Genomic DNA, 13,216 nt, shown 5'->3' with positions numbered 1-13,216 from the left:
AATGATGAATTGATGGGTGCTGACGAGTTGATGGGTGCAGCACACCAACATGGCACATGTATACATATGTAACAAACCTGTACCTTATGCACATGTACCCTAGAACTTAAAGTATAATAAAAAAAAAAAAGAAAGAAAAAAAAAAGAATATTAGATTTTATGCCAAGGTTTGTACAGCACTCTAGGGCAATTCCAAAACACTTTCACAGTCTCTGCTTCATTTATCATAAAGCAGAAGTAAATCTCTGTTCTACTTCACCCTTTACTCTGAATAGCTCTCCCCAATCCTCCAGAGGTTAGAACATTCTTCCTGTCTCTCTAGTTACTGGCGAGGCATTAACTTCAACCTTTTAACCTAGAAGACCCTCCTGAAACTATAATCTATTACCTGCCCAATTGCAAGTGCTACCTTTGCCAAGAGACCAACTGCATCCAACCCTCCAAACCCTTAGGATAGCAATACCATAAGAGAGATTTCAAAACCACTGGGACACCATACCTTGACCTCTAGGGATCTTCCTTTTGAAAACCTGCACCTTAGAAAAATCATTCCTCAAGCCCCAGTTCTGTATAGTCTTGCAGGCCATTCAGGGAATGGCAGAAGTTCTGAAAAGGACACACTGAGTGCACCAAGGTTTAACTTATAAAGAGTTTGTGAAACTCTTATAAAAAATTTACAAAGTACTTTGGGCTATATACAACCTGAATGTCCACAGAGCCATTGTTTTTCAAAGTGCGATGAGAATGTGACTTCCTGGGTTTCAATATCAAGAGCCAAATTCTGACTGTTAACTGATCTTCATCTTCCCACTCTGGTATATAGGCTCATCTTTTACTGTTCAGTGAAGAAAAATAGGTAGGACTTTTCAAATAGTGGGAATTAAAGGGTCATAAATAATTTATTGTTCTGCTTTTAATTCTTATTTTAAAAAATGAAACAACAGAATATTACTTTTAAAACTATACAGTGATACACAGGTATTGAGCTGACAGAACTGAGCACTGTGTGAAGTACTTCCCACGCATTATCTCATGACATCCTTACATTAGCCCAAAGAGACCACACTATTTTTATTCCCAGAGTAGACATCAGGAAACTGAGCCTCAATAAGATACGCAATTTGCCCAAAGTCACACAACCACATGTGGAAGAGCATCTAGTTGCTGTTGAGCATCTAGTCATCTAACTTCCAAGCCTATGCACTCAAATCAATAAACCACCCAACTGGCCCATTTTTATTATTTTTTTAAATCAGTACTTTAAAATGATAAGTCTAAGAGGCTAAAATATAAAGAATATGCATTATTTTTGTAAGTACAAAAGAAGAAGAAAAAATAGAAACCAAATTTCAGAAACCTGGTTACCCTTAATTTAAGACCAATTTAAAAAAACCAAAAGTACACTTCACTGTGAGCCTGAAAATTCAATAGAGGAAAATTATCAGGACCCCGTAAACCTAAAATTTTCGCACGTTCCTCCATAAACATACATTGAGTGTCTACTATGTAAAAGGTACCATGCTAGGAGCTGAGGACAGAGATAAATAAGAAAAACACGGTCCTTGCTCTCAAGGGACACATAGACAAGTTGCAAAGACAGTTATATGGTATGACTTGTATGATAAAAAGGAGATAAAAGGGAGTAGAAGCAGGAAAAACCTATTCAGCCAGGGACAAGGGAAGGTCTCTCTTCCACAAGTTAAAGGGAGGGTATATGGGAAGGCGACAGGAAGTTCTCTGTGCAGAAGGAAGAGCACGTACAAAGGACCAGAGTAGAGATAAGTAACTGAATAGATGAGAAACTGCAGAGTGCCTCAAACCAACAGAGACAGAAAGAAGGGGCCATGGCTTAGGACTAGAGGGGTGGGCAGAGGGTGAATCCTGTAGGACTGTATACCATACTGAAGACTCAGACTATACCTAACAGCAATGGGGAGCCAATTTCAGCAAAAAGAGAGAGACTCAATCAGATTTCAGTTTTACAAGTATCAATCTGACTACAGATACTACAGAATGGACAGCAGATAAGAATGGGCATAAGGTGGGGATGGAGCTATCATAGGAAACTATTGCTGTAATCCAAGAGGCAGGTGAAGATCACTGGGGCTAGAGTGACAGATCTGAACAAGCAGAGTACATACTTATAAGAGAGAATGGACAGAACTTGATGAGAGATAGAATGGAGGATGATTTAAACCTTGAGGTAATTTTGAAGTTTGGAAGATAGCAGAGTTTCATCCTTTAATTAAATCAGTCATTTAATGGGGGCGGGGGGGAACAACTGATTCCAACAAGATGAAACTTACTGCTTTTAAATTGTTACTATCATTTTTTCATTGGTACCTAGATTTTAGCCACAACTCACCTGGTTGCCAACCAATAATAAGTGTTCTCCAAGGAGAAAGTCTTTCAGCATGTCTTCCATCACTATCATGTGCTAGAGAAAAAGGAACTAGGGGTTAACTGTGTTTGGTACAATCAAGGTGAAACAAGAAAGTTAACTATAAAGATATCTTTACAGAATATAAATATCTATTATAATAAATAATAATCAAGCGATTTGATGTAACCCAAAATTAAATCTGTGGTTATAAGTCAATTATATAACCTTTAGGTCACTGATATTGAAAACTTGAAATAGTTCACCTGAGCAAGACTAAGCAACTGACTAATATTTCAGAGATTTTAATAATTCAACTCAAATACTTTTTATCTATTATATTATGTAGAGTTGGCTTATAATTTAATATAATATTTAAATCGACACTTGCTAATATAAATATACAACGGCTTCCTAAAATAACTGTACACTTCTAGGGAACATTTTACATTGACTTGTTCTTAACCATTACCTTTAAAGCTATGGATAGCTTCAGAATTAAAAATATACTATTTACCTTCCACACTTTTTAATTTGAATTATGATACAATATAATAAAAGAACAAGATTAAGGTTGTTCACAATAGCCACAGAGGAAATTACATTGCTCTTTTGTATCTTGAAAAATAAGATAACTGTAAGTAGGTCATGCGGGTTCTTTGGGGCTGGGAAGAGATCTACACTCCAGTACAATTAATATTCCTATTACTTTCTCTTGGTTTTCTGTATCAAATCAATAGCAGCTTTGTAAGTACTAAAGTTATTGAAGTTCCCTATTTGTAAACAGTCAAATTAACCTTTTGCATCTAATACATGCTGCAGATATTTTTCTAGTACGTCACTTGCTTTGTTTTTTCAATTTCATTTATGGTGCTTTATATATATTGTATAATATACATATAAATTATATATAGTATAATGTACATATAAATTATATATAATATATAGATATAAAATATAGATAATATATAATACATAGACACATATACACAGAAATTTTTCTTTTTACTTGTCAAATTTAATAGTATTTTCTTTCAGAGTTTCTTAGAAGAAAAACTGAGAAAGTGCTTTATCTCCTTCAGGAATAAATGAGTATTCCCTGATGTTTATCTTGGTCATTTTTAATTTCAAAAATGCTTTCAGATACGCCATGGAGTATCTGAGTTTTAATAAGGCTTGAAGTGAGGTGAGTATACAACTATTCTTGAACACTTTTAAATGGATATAAGGTGTATGCTTTTAAGAATAAAAAGAGACACTATTAATAATTATGCTGGGACAACAAGTATAAGCAGAAAATATGTTAAGCAAACCAAGATATACATCATTTTAAGCTGAGTTCTGGTGGGAATATAGTATGGAGACCTCTTCCTTTTCACTAAGATGAAAAGTCAGTGTCAATTCCAGAAAACACTAAGTTCTTCCAGTAATAAATGGGCTAATGTACGTTGAAAAGTTGGAGTAAGAACCTGAATAGCCAAAGAAAAAAGCAATGTAAATATTGAAAAATAATCCAAACTATATTTGGGTTCTTCTTTACAATTCTCATGTCCTCCCACTTCATGTCCTCATTATATCCAACTCGATTATTCAAATCAACAAACCTTAGCTAAGGCTAAAGTCACTGCCAACACAATTCTCCTCTTAGCCTCTTGACCCACTTAGTACTGCAGACAATTTCTTAAAAGTAACCTCTCCCAGTTATCCATTTCCCCTGATTCCTTCCTACCTCCCTAACAATTTCTCCCATAGTTTTCTGAGCTGGATTTTCCTGTAGCAATTCCATCTTTCTACCTTCTTACATGCTTCCCTTTGTATTCATGGTATGGGGCAGGTTGTGACTACTTGTACCCAGGCACCCACCTGAGGGTTGAGGGAGGGCTGTGTGCAGAGTTGGATACCCACATGTCAGCATTCAAAGACCTACCTCTGACCCTGCTCTCCTTAAATCCTCTCATCTAGCTCATGGCTTCAGTTACCAACTCTATACCAATCTTCAACAGCAAAACTTTCCTCCTTAACTACAGCCTTCTATTTCTGAATGATCAAACCACTTTGTTATTGCCCTGGCACCTAAATTCAACACATCTAAAACTCAACTTATTACTTTCTCCTGAACTTCATTCTTTATCCTGCATCTTTTTCTCCAGTTAATGGCATCATTTTCTACCAGCTGACCAAACTTCTATCATCAGCACCCTGCCCTCCTCATTCCTCTCTTATCAAGATCCAACTAAACAGCACCTGAGTTGTTAAGCCATCAAAAATCAACTGCATCTACCCTTTCTTTTCCATCCCCACAGTTTTAAGGTTTTTATCATCTCTGGCCTAGATTCATATCAGCTAATTAGCTTCTCTAACTTCAGTCTTTCCTTAAGCCAATGTGTTCTTACAGTCCTGACACTTCTTTGTTCAAAATCTTATCAACTCATTTCTCAAAATTCCTTAAATGACTCCTAATACTTCAGGAACAAAAGTCATTCCTTACATTCGTGGTCTAGTCTCCTCATCTCCTACCACTCTCCTTCTATACTGTGTTTCCAACCACGGGCATGATTTAGAATAATGTTCTGTTTACTTTTTCACCAGACATTGTGCTCCCTAAGAAAGAATCTCTGCCTTTCATCTAACACAAAGTTCCACTGACTTGATCTCCTAAACAGCCCTGCAATGTGTCCTCTCCGCTCTGTCCCCACTGTCACCTCTTTAGTTCAGATCCTTCATAAATTTCATCTGGACTACTGCAATCACCACTTAACTAGTTTCTCTTTGCCTTGGTTCTAACTCCTAGACAACAATAAAGAGTAAAAGCAAAGTTAGCCAAAGTACAAATGTGCTTAAAATCTTTCAATAACTTCCTCACTCTTCTAAATAGAATCCAAATTCCTTAACTACCAGGACTGAAAAGATCTCACTCTTTCCTCATTCACCAGCCTCTTCTCCTGACACTCTTCCACCTGCAACCTCAGCTTCATACCAGTGACAACAATTTATATATAGCTCCCTAAATAAGCTACTCTCTCATATAACTAAGTCTCTGCTAATACTGGTCTCGTTGCCTGAGAGACTCTCCTAACTGGGTCTGGTTGACCAAGTTTCTATGATCATTCCAATCTGGGTCAATCAATCCCACCAAGGCTACCATAAGTAAACTGCACATACTTCCACCACACTGTGTAGTAACTGTGTGTACCTTCTTGCAGATTAAGAACAACTTGAGCCCTAGAGCTACATACACTTGTGTGTGCATTTTGATCTCTGTATCCCGATACCTTAGGACAAGGCCAGACTCATAATGGGCATTTTTAAATTCTTACCCATCTAAAACTCCTTAGGCTTATTAAGAGGCTATTAATTTCTCTTTCCTCCAACTTCTCCTTACTGCTGCCAGTGTAATATTCCTTAAGGGAAGGTTTAATGAAGTAATACCCTTTATCAAGAACATTCAAAATCTTACTCATTATTTTATTAATCCACTCAACACATATTTACTTGGCAGTTACTACGTGCCAGGCACTTTACTATTTGCTGGAAATATTAAATAAAGAAAACAGGACTGTGCCTTAGTGATATGGAAAAACACATTTCAAAAGTCCATTTCAACACAATGTGGTAAGGAGACAACAGGGCATAGAACAACAAGATGATACAGAAGCACCTCAGTCTGCAAGAGGCACCGACTACTGCTTCAAAGATGAAGTACAGCATAAAAGGAAGTAATAATATACACAATGGAAGCAAATTTAATCAAGCTACTGTCCATTGAATTGGTGCAGCTAAAAAGTTTTCATTAGTGGCTAATTCATAATGCTTTAAGAAGAGAAGGTATGTTTGGAGATAGCTTACGAAAAGTCCTTCAGGGCCACTCTGTAAAGTTCATGGCAGCCCTGCGTCCTAAATGTCCATGTCACAAACACCATGGCAACAGACATTGTGTTCAAGGGCACAATGGTCTTTGCTGCTACTGAATTTCCTACATTCTTACATCCTGTGAAGTCTTTTCAATCTTTGCCACCAAGGAGTTTTTTAAATTGTCATTTATAACAGTTTCCTGGTTCTTTGTCTCTTTGTTCCTTTCCACTATATGAATACAGTGTAATACTATCAGTGCTTATTATGAGGAAATCAGTTTTCCTCATAATCATGTTTTTGTCTTTGACAGGCAAGATTTTTTTCTACTTTTGTATCTTTTAAGTAACTTTATTTTCTGTTCATTTGTCTACTGATTGTGCAAGCGCATTAATGCCCCAGAAAAAAAATAAAACATTAGTTAATTGGCTATAGAATGGATAAAAATCAAATCAAGGTTATACTCTTTTCTATGCCATACAAAATTATTATAGTTTTGACAGATTTCAGATTTTTTAACCAACAGTTTTATTAAGAATAATATGTCTAGACACCTATAAAGTTAATATAACCTAAAATGTATTATAGAAAATTTTAAGTAGGTGTTTTACTATAAAATATATAGCCACTTGACAGAAAAGTTGGACAAGAAAAAATTTTTATATTATAGGTAATTTTCTCTAAAAAAAATTCTTATTAAAGTAAACATCTACAATAAAGTTTTCTAGATACAAACTTCTACGTTTTAGTGGAAGGTCCATAACTATTGGCTAGTTTACAATGAGAGCCTCTACTGTCCTCCTTTAAAAAAGAAAAGGAAATAAAAGAAAAATACCAGGAACTTGCAGGAAAAAGAAGAGTATGAGAAAAAGGATGCATAGGACATATCCCTCTGAACTACTGAAATCTTTTAACAAGCAAGTAAAAGAGAGGATGATAGCTCTGTTTTGTGTTTAATTTTAAAATGTTTATTTTAATTTAAAAATTGTATATAAAATTACATATATAATTGTGTGTGTGTGTGTAAATATATATATATACACTTTATTACCCTAATCATAGCAACAATTCCTCCAATTTTTAAGTATCTTTGGAAAAAATTTTCTGTTTTCTGTCTTATGTCTTAATAAAAGATGTTCGGCCAGGCGTGGTGGCTCATGCCTGTAATACTAGCACTTTGGGAGGCTGAGGCAGGCGGATCATGAGATCAGGAGTTGGAGGCCAGCCTGGCCAATATGGTGAAACCCTGTCTCTACTAAATATACAAAAATTAGCAGGGCATGGTGGCGCATGCCTCTAGTCTCAGCTACTCAGGAGGCTGAGGCAGAAGAATCGCTTGAACCTGGGAGGTGGAGCCGAGATCGTGCTACTGCACTCCAGCCTAGGCAACAGAGTGAGACTCCATCTCACACACACACACACACACGCAAAATGTTCAACACTTCATTCTGCATCATCTAAATTAAATTTAGGAAATCACAAAAATAATTACATGTCAATTTCACTTGAATTGGAGTTTACTACCATAATCTAAGTGATTTACCCAAGAACACAAAGCAATACTCTTACCTGAATGTTGTCATAGAAAAGAACATCAGGCACTTTCATTTTCTCGTGCGCATTATAGATCGGAGCACTAACAGCACCAATCCTCAGAGTTCCAGATGTTACTTCACCTAAACATTTCACACAGGACAGATAATTATTCATAGCACTGTCCTCAGAGATGCCAAGCCACCCAACATAGAACGCAATACAGCTTCAGTAATATCTGTGGATTTTAATTTAACATCTAAAGAAATAAGCTTGAGAGTAGTAATAAAACACCACAGCTCTAGATACAAAATGCTCCAAAAGGTAACAAATTTTCTTTAAAACAATGTAGATAGAAAACAGTATATATATAATTGTGAGACACTAAAACAAAACAAAACAAAACCAGAATACAGTCAAGCCAACTTCATAAGCTTGTTTGGTCAGAGACTATAACATATACATAAGTTAAATACACCTAAATTCAAAAGCTCCAAAGTACCTTGAATATTATTTTTTAGTGTGCACCATTTCAGAAACCTCTTAAGATAATCTCCTATAGCTCTAGTAAAAAATACAGATGAACTAACCTACCACAGAACTCTTAAATTACTATTTTCAGCCAAGTGCAATGGCACATGCCTGTCATCAGCACTTTAGGAGGCCAAGGCAAAAGGATCACTTGACTCTAAGGGTTCAAGACCAGCCTGGGCAACACAGAGAGACCCTGTCTCTACAAAAATTTTTAAAAATTAGCCAGGCCTGATGGCACATGCCTATAGTCCCAGCTACTCAGGAGGCTGAGGCAGGAGGATTGCTTGAGCCCGGGAGGTTGAGGCTACAGTGAGCCATGATTGCACCACTGTACTCCAGCCTGGATAACAGTGCAACCTTGTCTGTCTCTCTCTTTCTTTTTTTTTTTTTTTGTTAAGACAGAGTCTCGCTCTGTCGCCCAGGCTGGAGTGCAGTGGCGCGATCTCGGCTCACTGCAAGCTCCGCCTCCCAGGTTCACGCCATTCTCCTGCCTCAGCCTCCCAAGTAGCTGGGACTACAGGCGCCTGCCACCTCGCCCGGCTAGTTTTTTGTATTTTTTTTAGAAGAGATGGGGTTTCACCGTGTTAGCCAGGATGGTCTCGATCTCCTGACCTCGTGATCCGCCTGTCTCGGCCTCCCAAAGTGCTGGGATTACAGGCTTGAGCCACCGTGCCCGGCCTCTCTCTTTCTTTATACATATATATATATGTGTGTGTGTGTGTGTATACAAAAATTAGCAGGGCATGGTGGCACATGCCTCTAGTCTCAGCTATTTATAAATCACTTTGGATAAATTTATTGGATAAATCACTTAAATTGTGAGATATATATATATATATATATATATATATATATATATATATACACACACACACACTACAAATAAACATAACAAAATGAATATTTTAAAATTACTATTTGCAAGGTTGGTGCAGGAGGCCTATATTTTCAAATAATCACCCAGGTGATTTTCATATCCAGCTAGATTGGGAACCTCTGTCTTATGTAATTATTTTGTAATAATTATTATATTATTCCTTATTTGCTTTAAATAGGTTGACCTAGAATAGATTATGAGTTCCTGGAAGCCAGAAAACTAAGTAAAAAACCTCTTGAAGTCAGGGAACATATCTGCTACGTATTCCCTACAGTAACCAGATACGCATGATATGTTCACTGACATGTTTCAAGTTCAATAATAATATTAATAACATTAATAGTAGCAGGTATTTTAGTAATACTAATCATTACAATGATAGAAGCTATCATTTATTAAGGACCTTCTATGTGCCAGATCCCTAGCTAAAGCTTCACCTCATTTTTTTCTCATATGATCTCATGTAATTCAAAGAGGAAAGAATAATGAGAATACTAAAAACATACACTACGTAATTTTCTCAAAATCACCCAGCTAATACGAGTAGAGCTTAAAACAGAATTTAGTCTAGTCTGACATTCTTTCTACCACATGGGATATATTTAATATTTTACTCCAAATAACATTCCAACCTGTGGAAATACTTTAGCAAGCAACTACACAATGCCTTAAACAATTCACCCATCTTTTTTTTTCTACTTCAAATAAGAAAATTACAGTTTGTTTCTCCACTAGAATGTGACTTTTGTGCTAAGCGTTTTGAAAAACAATGGAGAAAAGCAATGTTTGCTTCTATGGAGTACTGTGAACAAGTCTGAGCTAAAAATAATCGTCACTCTGTTTAATCACTGTGGAGTGCTACACATTTGACACAGCACAGTAGATCTTGACAGTAACTTTGCCCTTCAATAGATCCTTGCCATTTTCCTTTTATTTACAAGTTCTACAGGGAATGAAAACCATGAGCTGTAACACTGAGAGTTTACTATTTATTTACTACCATTAGGTCTCTGAAATAGACCCAGTATAAAACTGTAAAGGGAAAGAAAGAGCAGGGATATGGCAGTGAATCTACTAACTACTTGTATGTTGAGATGGCGCACATAATTTCAGATTCAAACAGCATCTGATGCTATCTATGGTTTAGTTTATGGAATACATCCACTCAGTAGATTTATGGCTTAAGGACAAGTTTATTCAGTCAACCAATGTTTATTGTTAAAACATTAACCTCAAAAACGGAAATGCACTCAGAGAATGGTGATGTTAGCACTTCTGTGGGAGAAAGTTGGCTAGCTATCTTCTAAGAAACCCACAGAATGGCATTAGTTTGGTAAATTTGTCAAGGTTTTTCAGCCTAGTAGGCTGTAAAACTGATTTTGTCATCATAACTGAGGGCAAATCTAACTTTCAGGAGAATATTAAAGATACATATTCTGATTTCTCTCTATATATATTCTGATGTAAAATCAGAATTGCAAAATATTATATGGCAATTGTAACTTTCACATGGACTATGATATGTTGGTTGCCATAACCAGCATATTAATTGGAGGGAACCTGCGTGGAAAGTCAATTCCTCATCAGAAGGTTGTTATATGAACATGGAGAGTTAATTAAATGAATTCTTCACAAGAGAGATGGCCTTAAAGATGAATGGAACCAGACAAGTAAGAAGTCTCTTCACTTAGGCTCCTTATCCCCTACACGAGGCTTAGATGGGCACTGCTAACACTAGCCAGTAACCAAGACCAAACAATCGGCAGTCTGAATGACAGTCGTTTTTTGGATATTTAATAGACTCATTCAAATAATATTGAGAATATAATATTATTCCTTTTCTTTGAGTTGACTCTGTGTATCTGTATTCAGATCCCTCAGTATGCTGAGTTTATAATTTGACTCTAAAAATGTCATCTTATTTTCTCAATACCAAATTCTTGTCTCAGTGCAGCCCCAATGATTAAAAGCATCTGCTACAAAGAAAACCACAATAGTCCCTTTTAAAGAGTGGTCACACATTGGCTGCTTCAATAAAATAGGTATTTAAATTTTTTAAAAATTGAAAATCTTTCATTGTGTTCTAATTGAAGAATAGAAAGCTTTTAAATGAAGAACTAAATCTCCCCAGAACTCAAAATTATATTTATGGCTATCCAGAAGAAAAAGTACCATAAAAGACAATACAGGTGGAAATGGAAGGAATAAGATGACATGCATATTCTGATTATTATTTTAGTTTGTATCAACCTAGGAAAGTTTCTCCAACATATTGGACATCGTTGACCCTCAAAATGTAAATGTGCAAAGAAAACAGCATTCTAGATTCACTGGTGAAATACATTCGGAAAAAGTACATTTGTCAAAATTAGACACATTGATTTATAGCAGGAATTCTCAGAGTATCAATTAGCATCACTTGTGAATCTTAAGGGTCAGGGGAATTGTATCTAGTATGTACTGAAATGAAGCAAATATTCTTTTTACTTGTGTTTTTCAAACTTAATAAAAATCAGATTCACTTCTTCAAACTAACATATAAATCAAAGTAGATGAAAACCAAAAACATTTTTAACTGGAATTAAAATAAATAGCATCAAATGTTTGCTAATTATTATTTCACTTAAAAAAAAAGAACCAAATCAAATACTTACATTTGCAATCCTTCAGTTCTGGCTCCAAATTGTCATCAGTATTTATTTCTATTGTAGCATCTGCCAGATTTTTTTCTAATGCTGATCTAGCAAGACTGGGTAAAAACCTGGAGGGTGAAGAGGGAGGAAGGGGGAAATGCATAAAGTCAAAGCTTTCTGTGATTCTTAAATACATACACACACACACACACACACACACAGTACTAATTACAACCAATTAAGGAAGATCAGTCTGGATCTGTAAAATCTTAAACAAAATTTTAGAATAAATATAAACTTTAAGTATGTGTGAATTATATGTTTGTGGAATCTCCTTTAATAAGTAAAACTTATTTGTAATTAGCAGTACTGATTTATGTACAACACTTTGCAAAATAAAATTTAAAAAATACGCTTTCTTAAGTAAAATTAGTATACTGGCTTATCAAATTTTCTTAGGTAGATTAAACAAGAACACTTGGCTGTTCTAGGTTGGCAATCATAAATTCAAACCAGTGGAGATGGATTAATGAGATTTTCTTTACTTTCTAACATAAATTTCTTAATGAATTTAAGATTATCTAGCTTGGTTCTTCCTTCTATTAAAAAACATATCTGCTTATCTATTCTACATATACGCTGTCAAAACAACAATCTAGTGAGTGACAGTTACTCTTCAAACAGGTTATGAGCATCATGTGCTTGAAGCATGAAACACAGTTTCCCACCCACACAAATAAAGTTATAGCCAGAATTTATGGTCCCAAGGGAGCCAACGGATATGATTTTTAATCCATGGTTTAACTACACCACTTAAATTAACCTCTATGTGATACAATATTCCAAATAAACATACTAAGAACATGCCACTTTTAAACAATTTGGGTTTTTCACAGCTCTAAATCTTTGGTGGTGGTTCCTAGTCTTGAGTATAATATCTAATAGTGGAAAGGCTGGAGAGAGTGAGGCAGCAAATAGAGAAGCATGTAAAGAACTGTCAGGTTTCCTGTCCCTATAAAATCCCAGTCTACATATCTGACATTATCTCTTACCTCCTGCCTCATTTTGGGCCAGGCTATGATAGAGGAAATTACATAGCTCTATACTAGTAACTCCTCAGTTCAGCATCAAGTCAGATTTTGCTGCTCATCTCTGAACTTTCATCATAGTTCTTAGATCATTGCCTGGTTCAAAAACCAAGCCCTCACCTTATCTCCCAGTCCAATAGCTGGGCTTTTGTCCTGTTTCCTGAGCCCTTGTCTTGGCACCCTGCTTAACATTCTCTTACCACTATCCCACAAACTAGAGGCTGGCTTGGTAACATTAGGCCCTGCAGCTGCATCCCCTTTACTTCCTATCAGAACACCCTGACTGGCATTGACTATTTTCAGGCTTAGACTTGTTTGCGAC

General features: G+C 35.9%; 1 protein-coding gene across 2 annotated transcripts in view; it reads right to left on the bottom strand.

Moving 5' to 3' along the window:
* VWA8 (von Willebrand factor A domain containing 8) overlaps positions 1 to 13,216 on the bottom strand; it is a 390,434-nt gene that overhangs the window by 219,524 nt on the left and 157,694 nt on the right. For both annotated transcript variants that reach the window (XM_023208911.1, XM_023208909.2), the window contains exons 18-20: positions 11,828 to 11,934; positions 7,799 to 7,905; positions 2,366 to 2,437 (exon numbers count right to left, since the gene is read on the bottom strand). In XM_023208911.1, coding sequence (XP_023064679.1) covers positions 2,366 to 2,437; positions 7,799 to 7,905; positions 11,828 to 11,934 — 286 coding nt within the window. The remainder of the gene's footprint in view (positions 1 to 2,365; positions 2,438 to 7,798; positions 7,906 to 11,827; positions 11,935 to 13,216) is intronic.

The sequence above is a fragment of the Piliocolobus tephrosceles genome, chromosome X (assembly GCF_002776525.5).
Source record: "Piliocolobus tephrosceles isolate RC106 chromosome X, ASM277652v3, whole genome shotgun sequence".
NCBI lineage: Eukaryota > Metazoa > Chordata > Mammalia > Primates > Cercopithecidae > Piliocolobus > Piliocolobus tephrosceles.
This window is presented reverse-complemented; position numbering and strand designations above follow the sequence as displayed.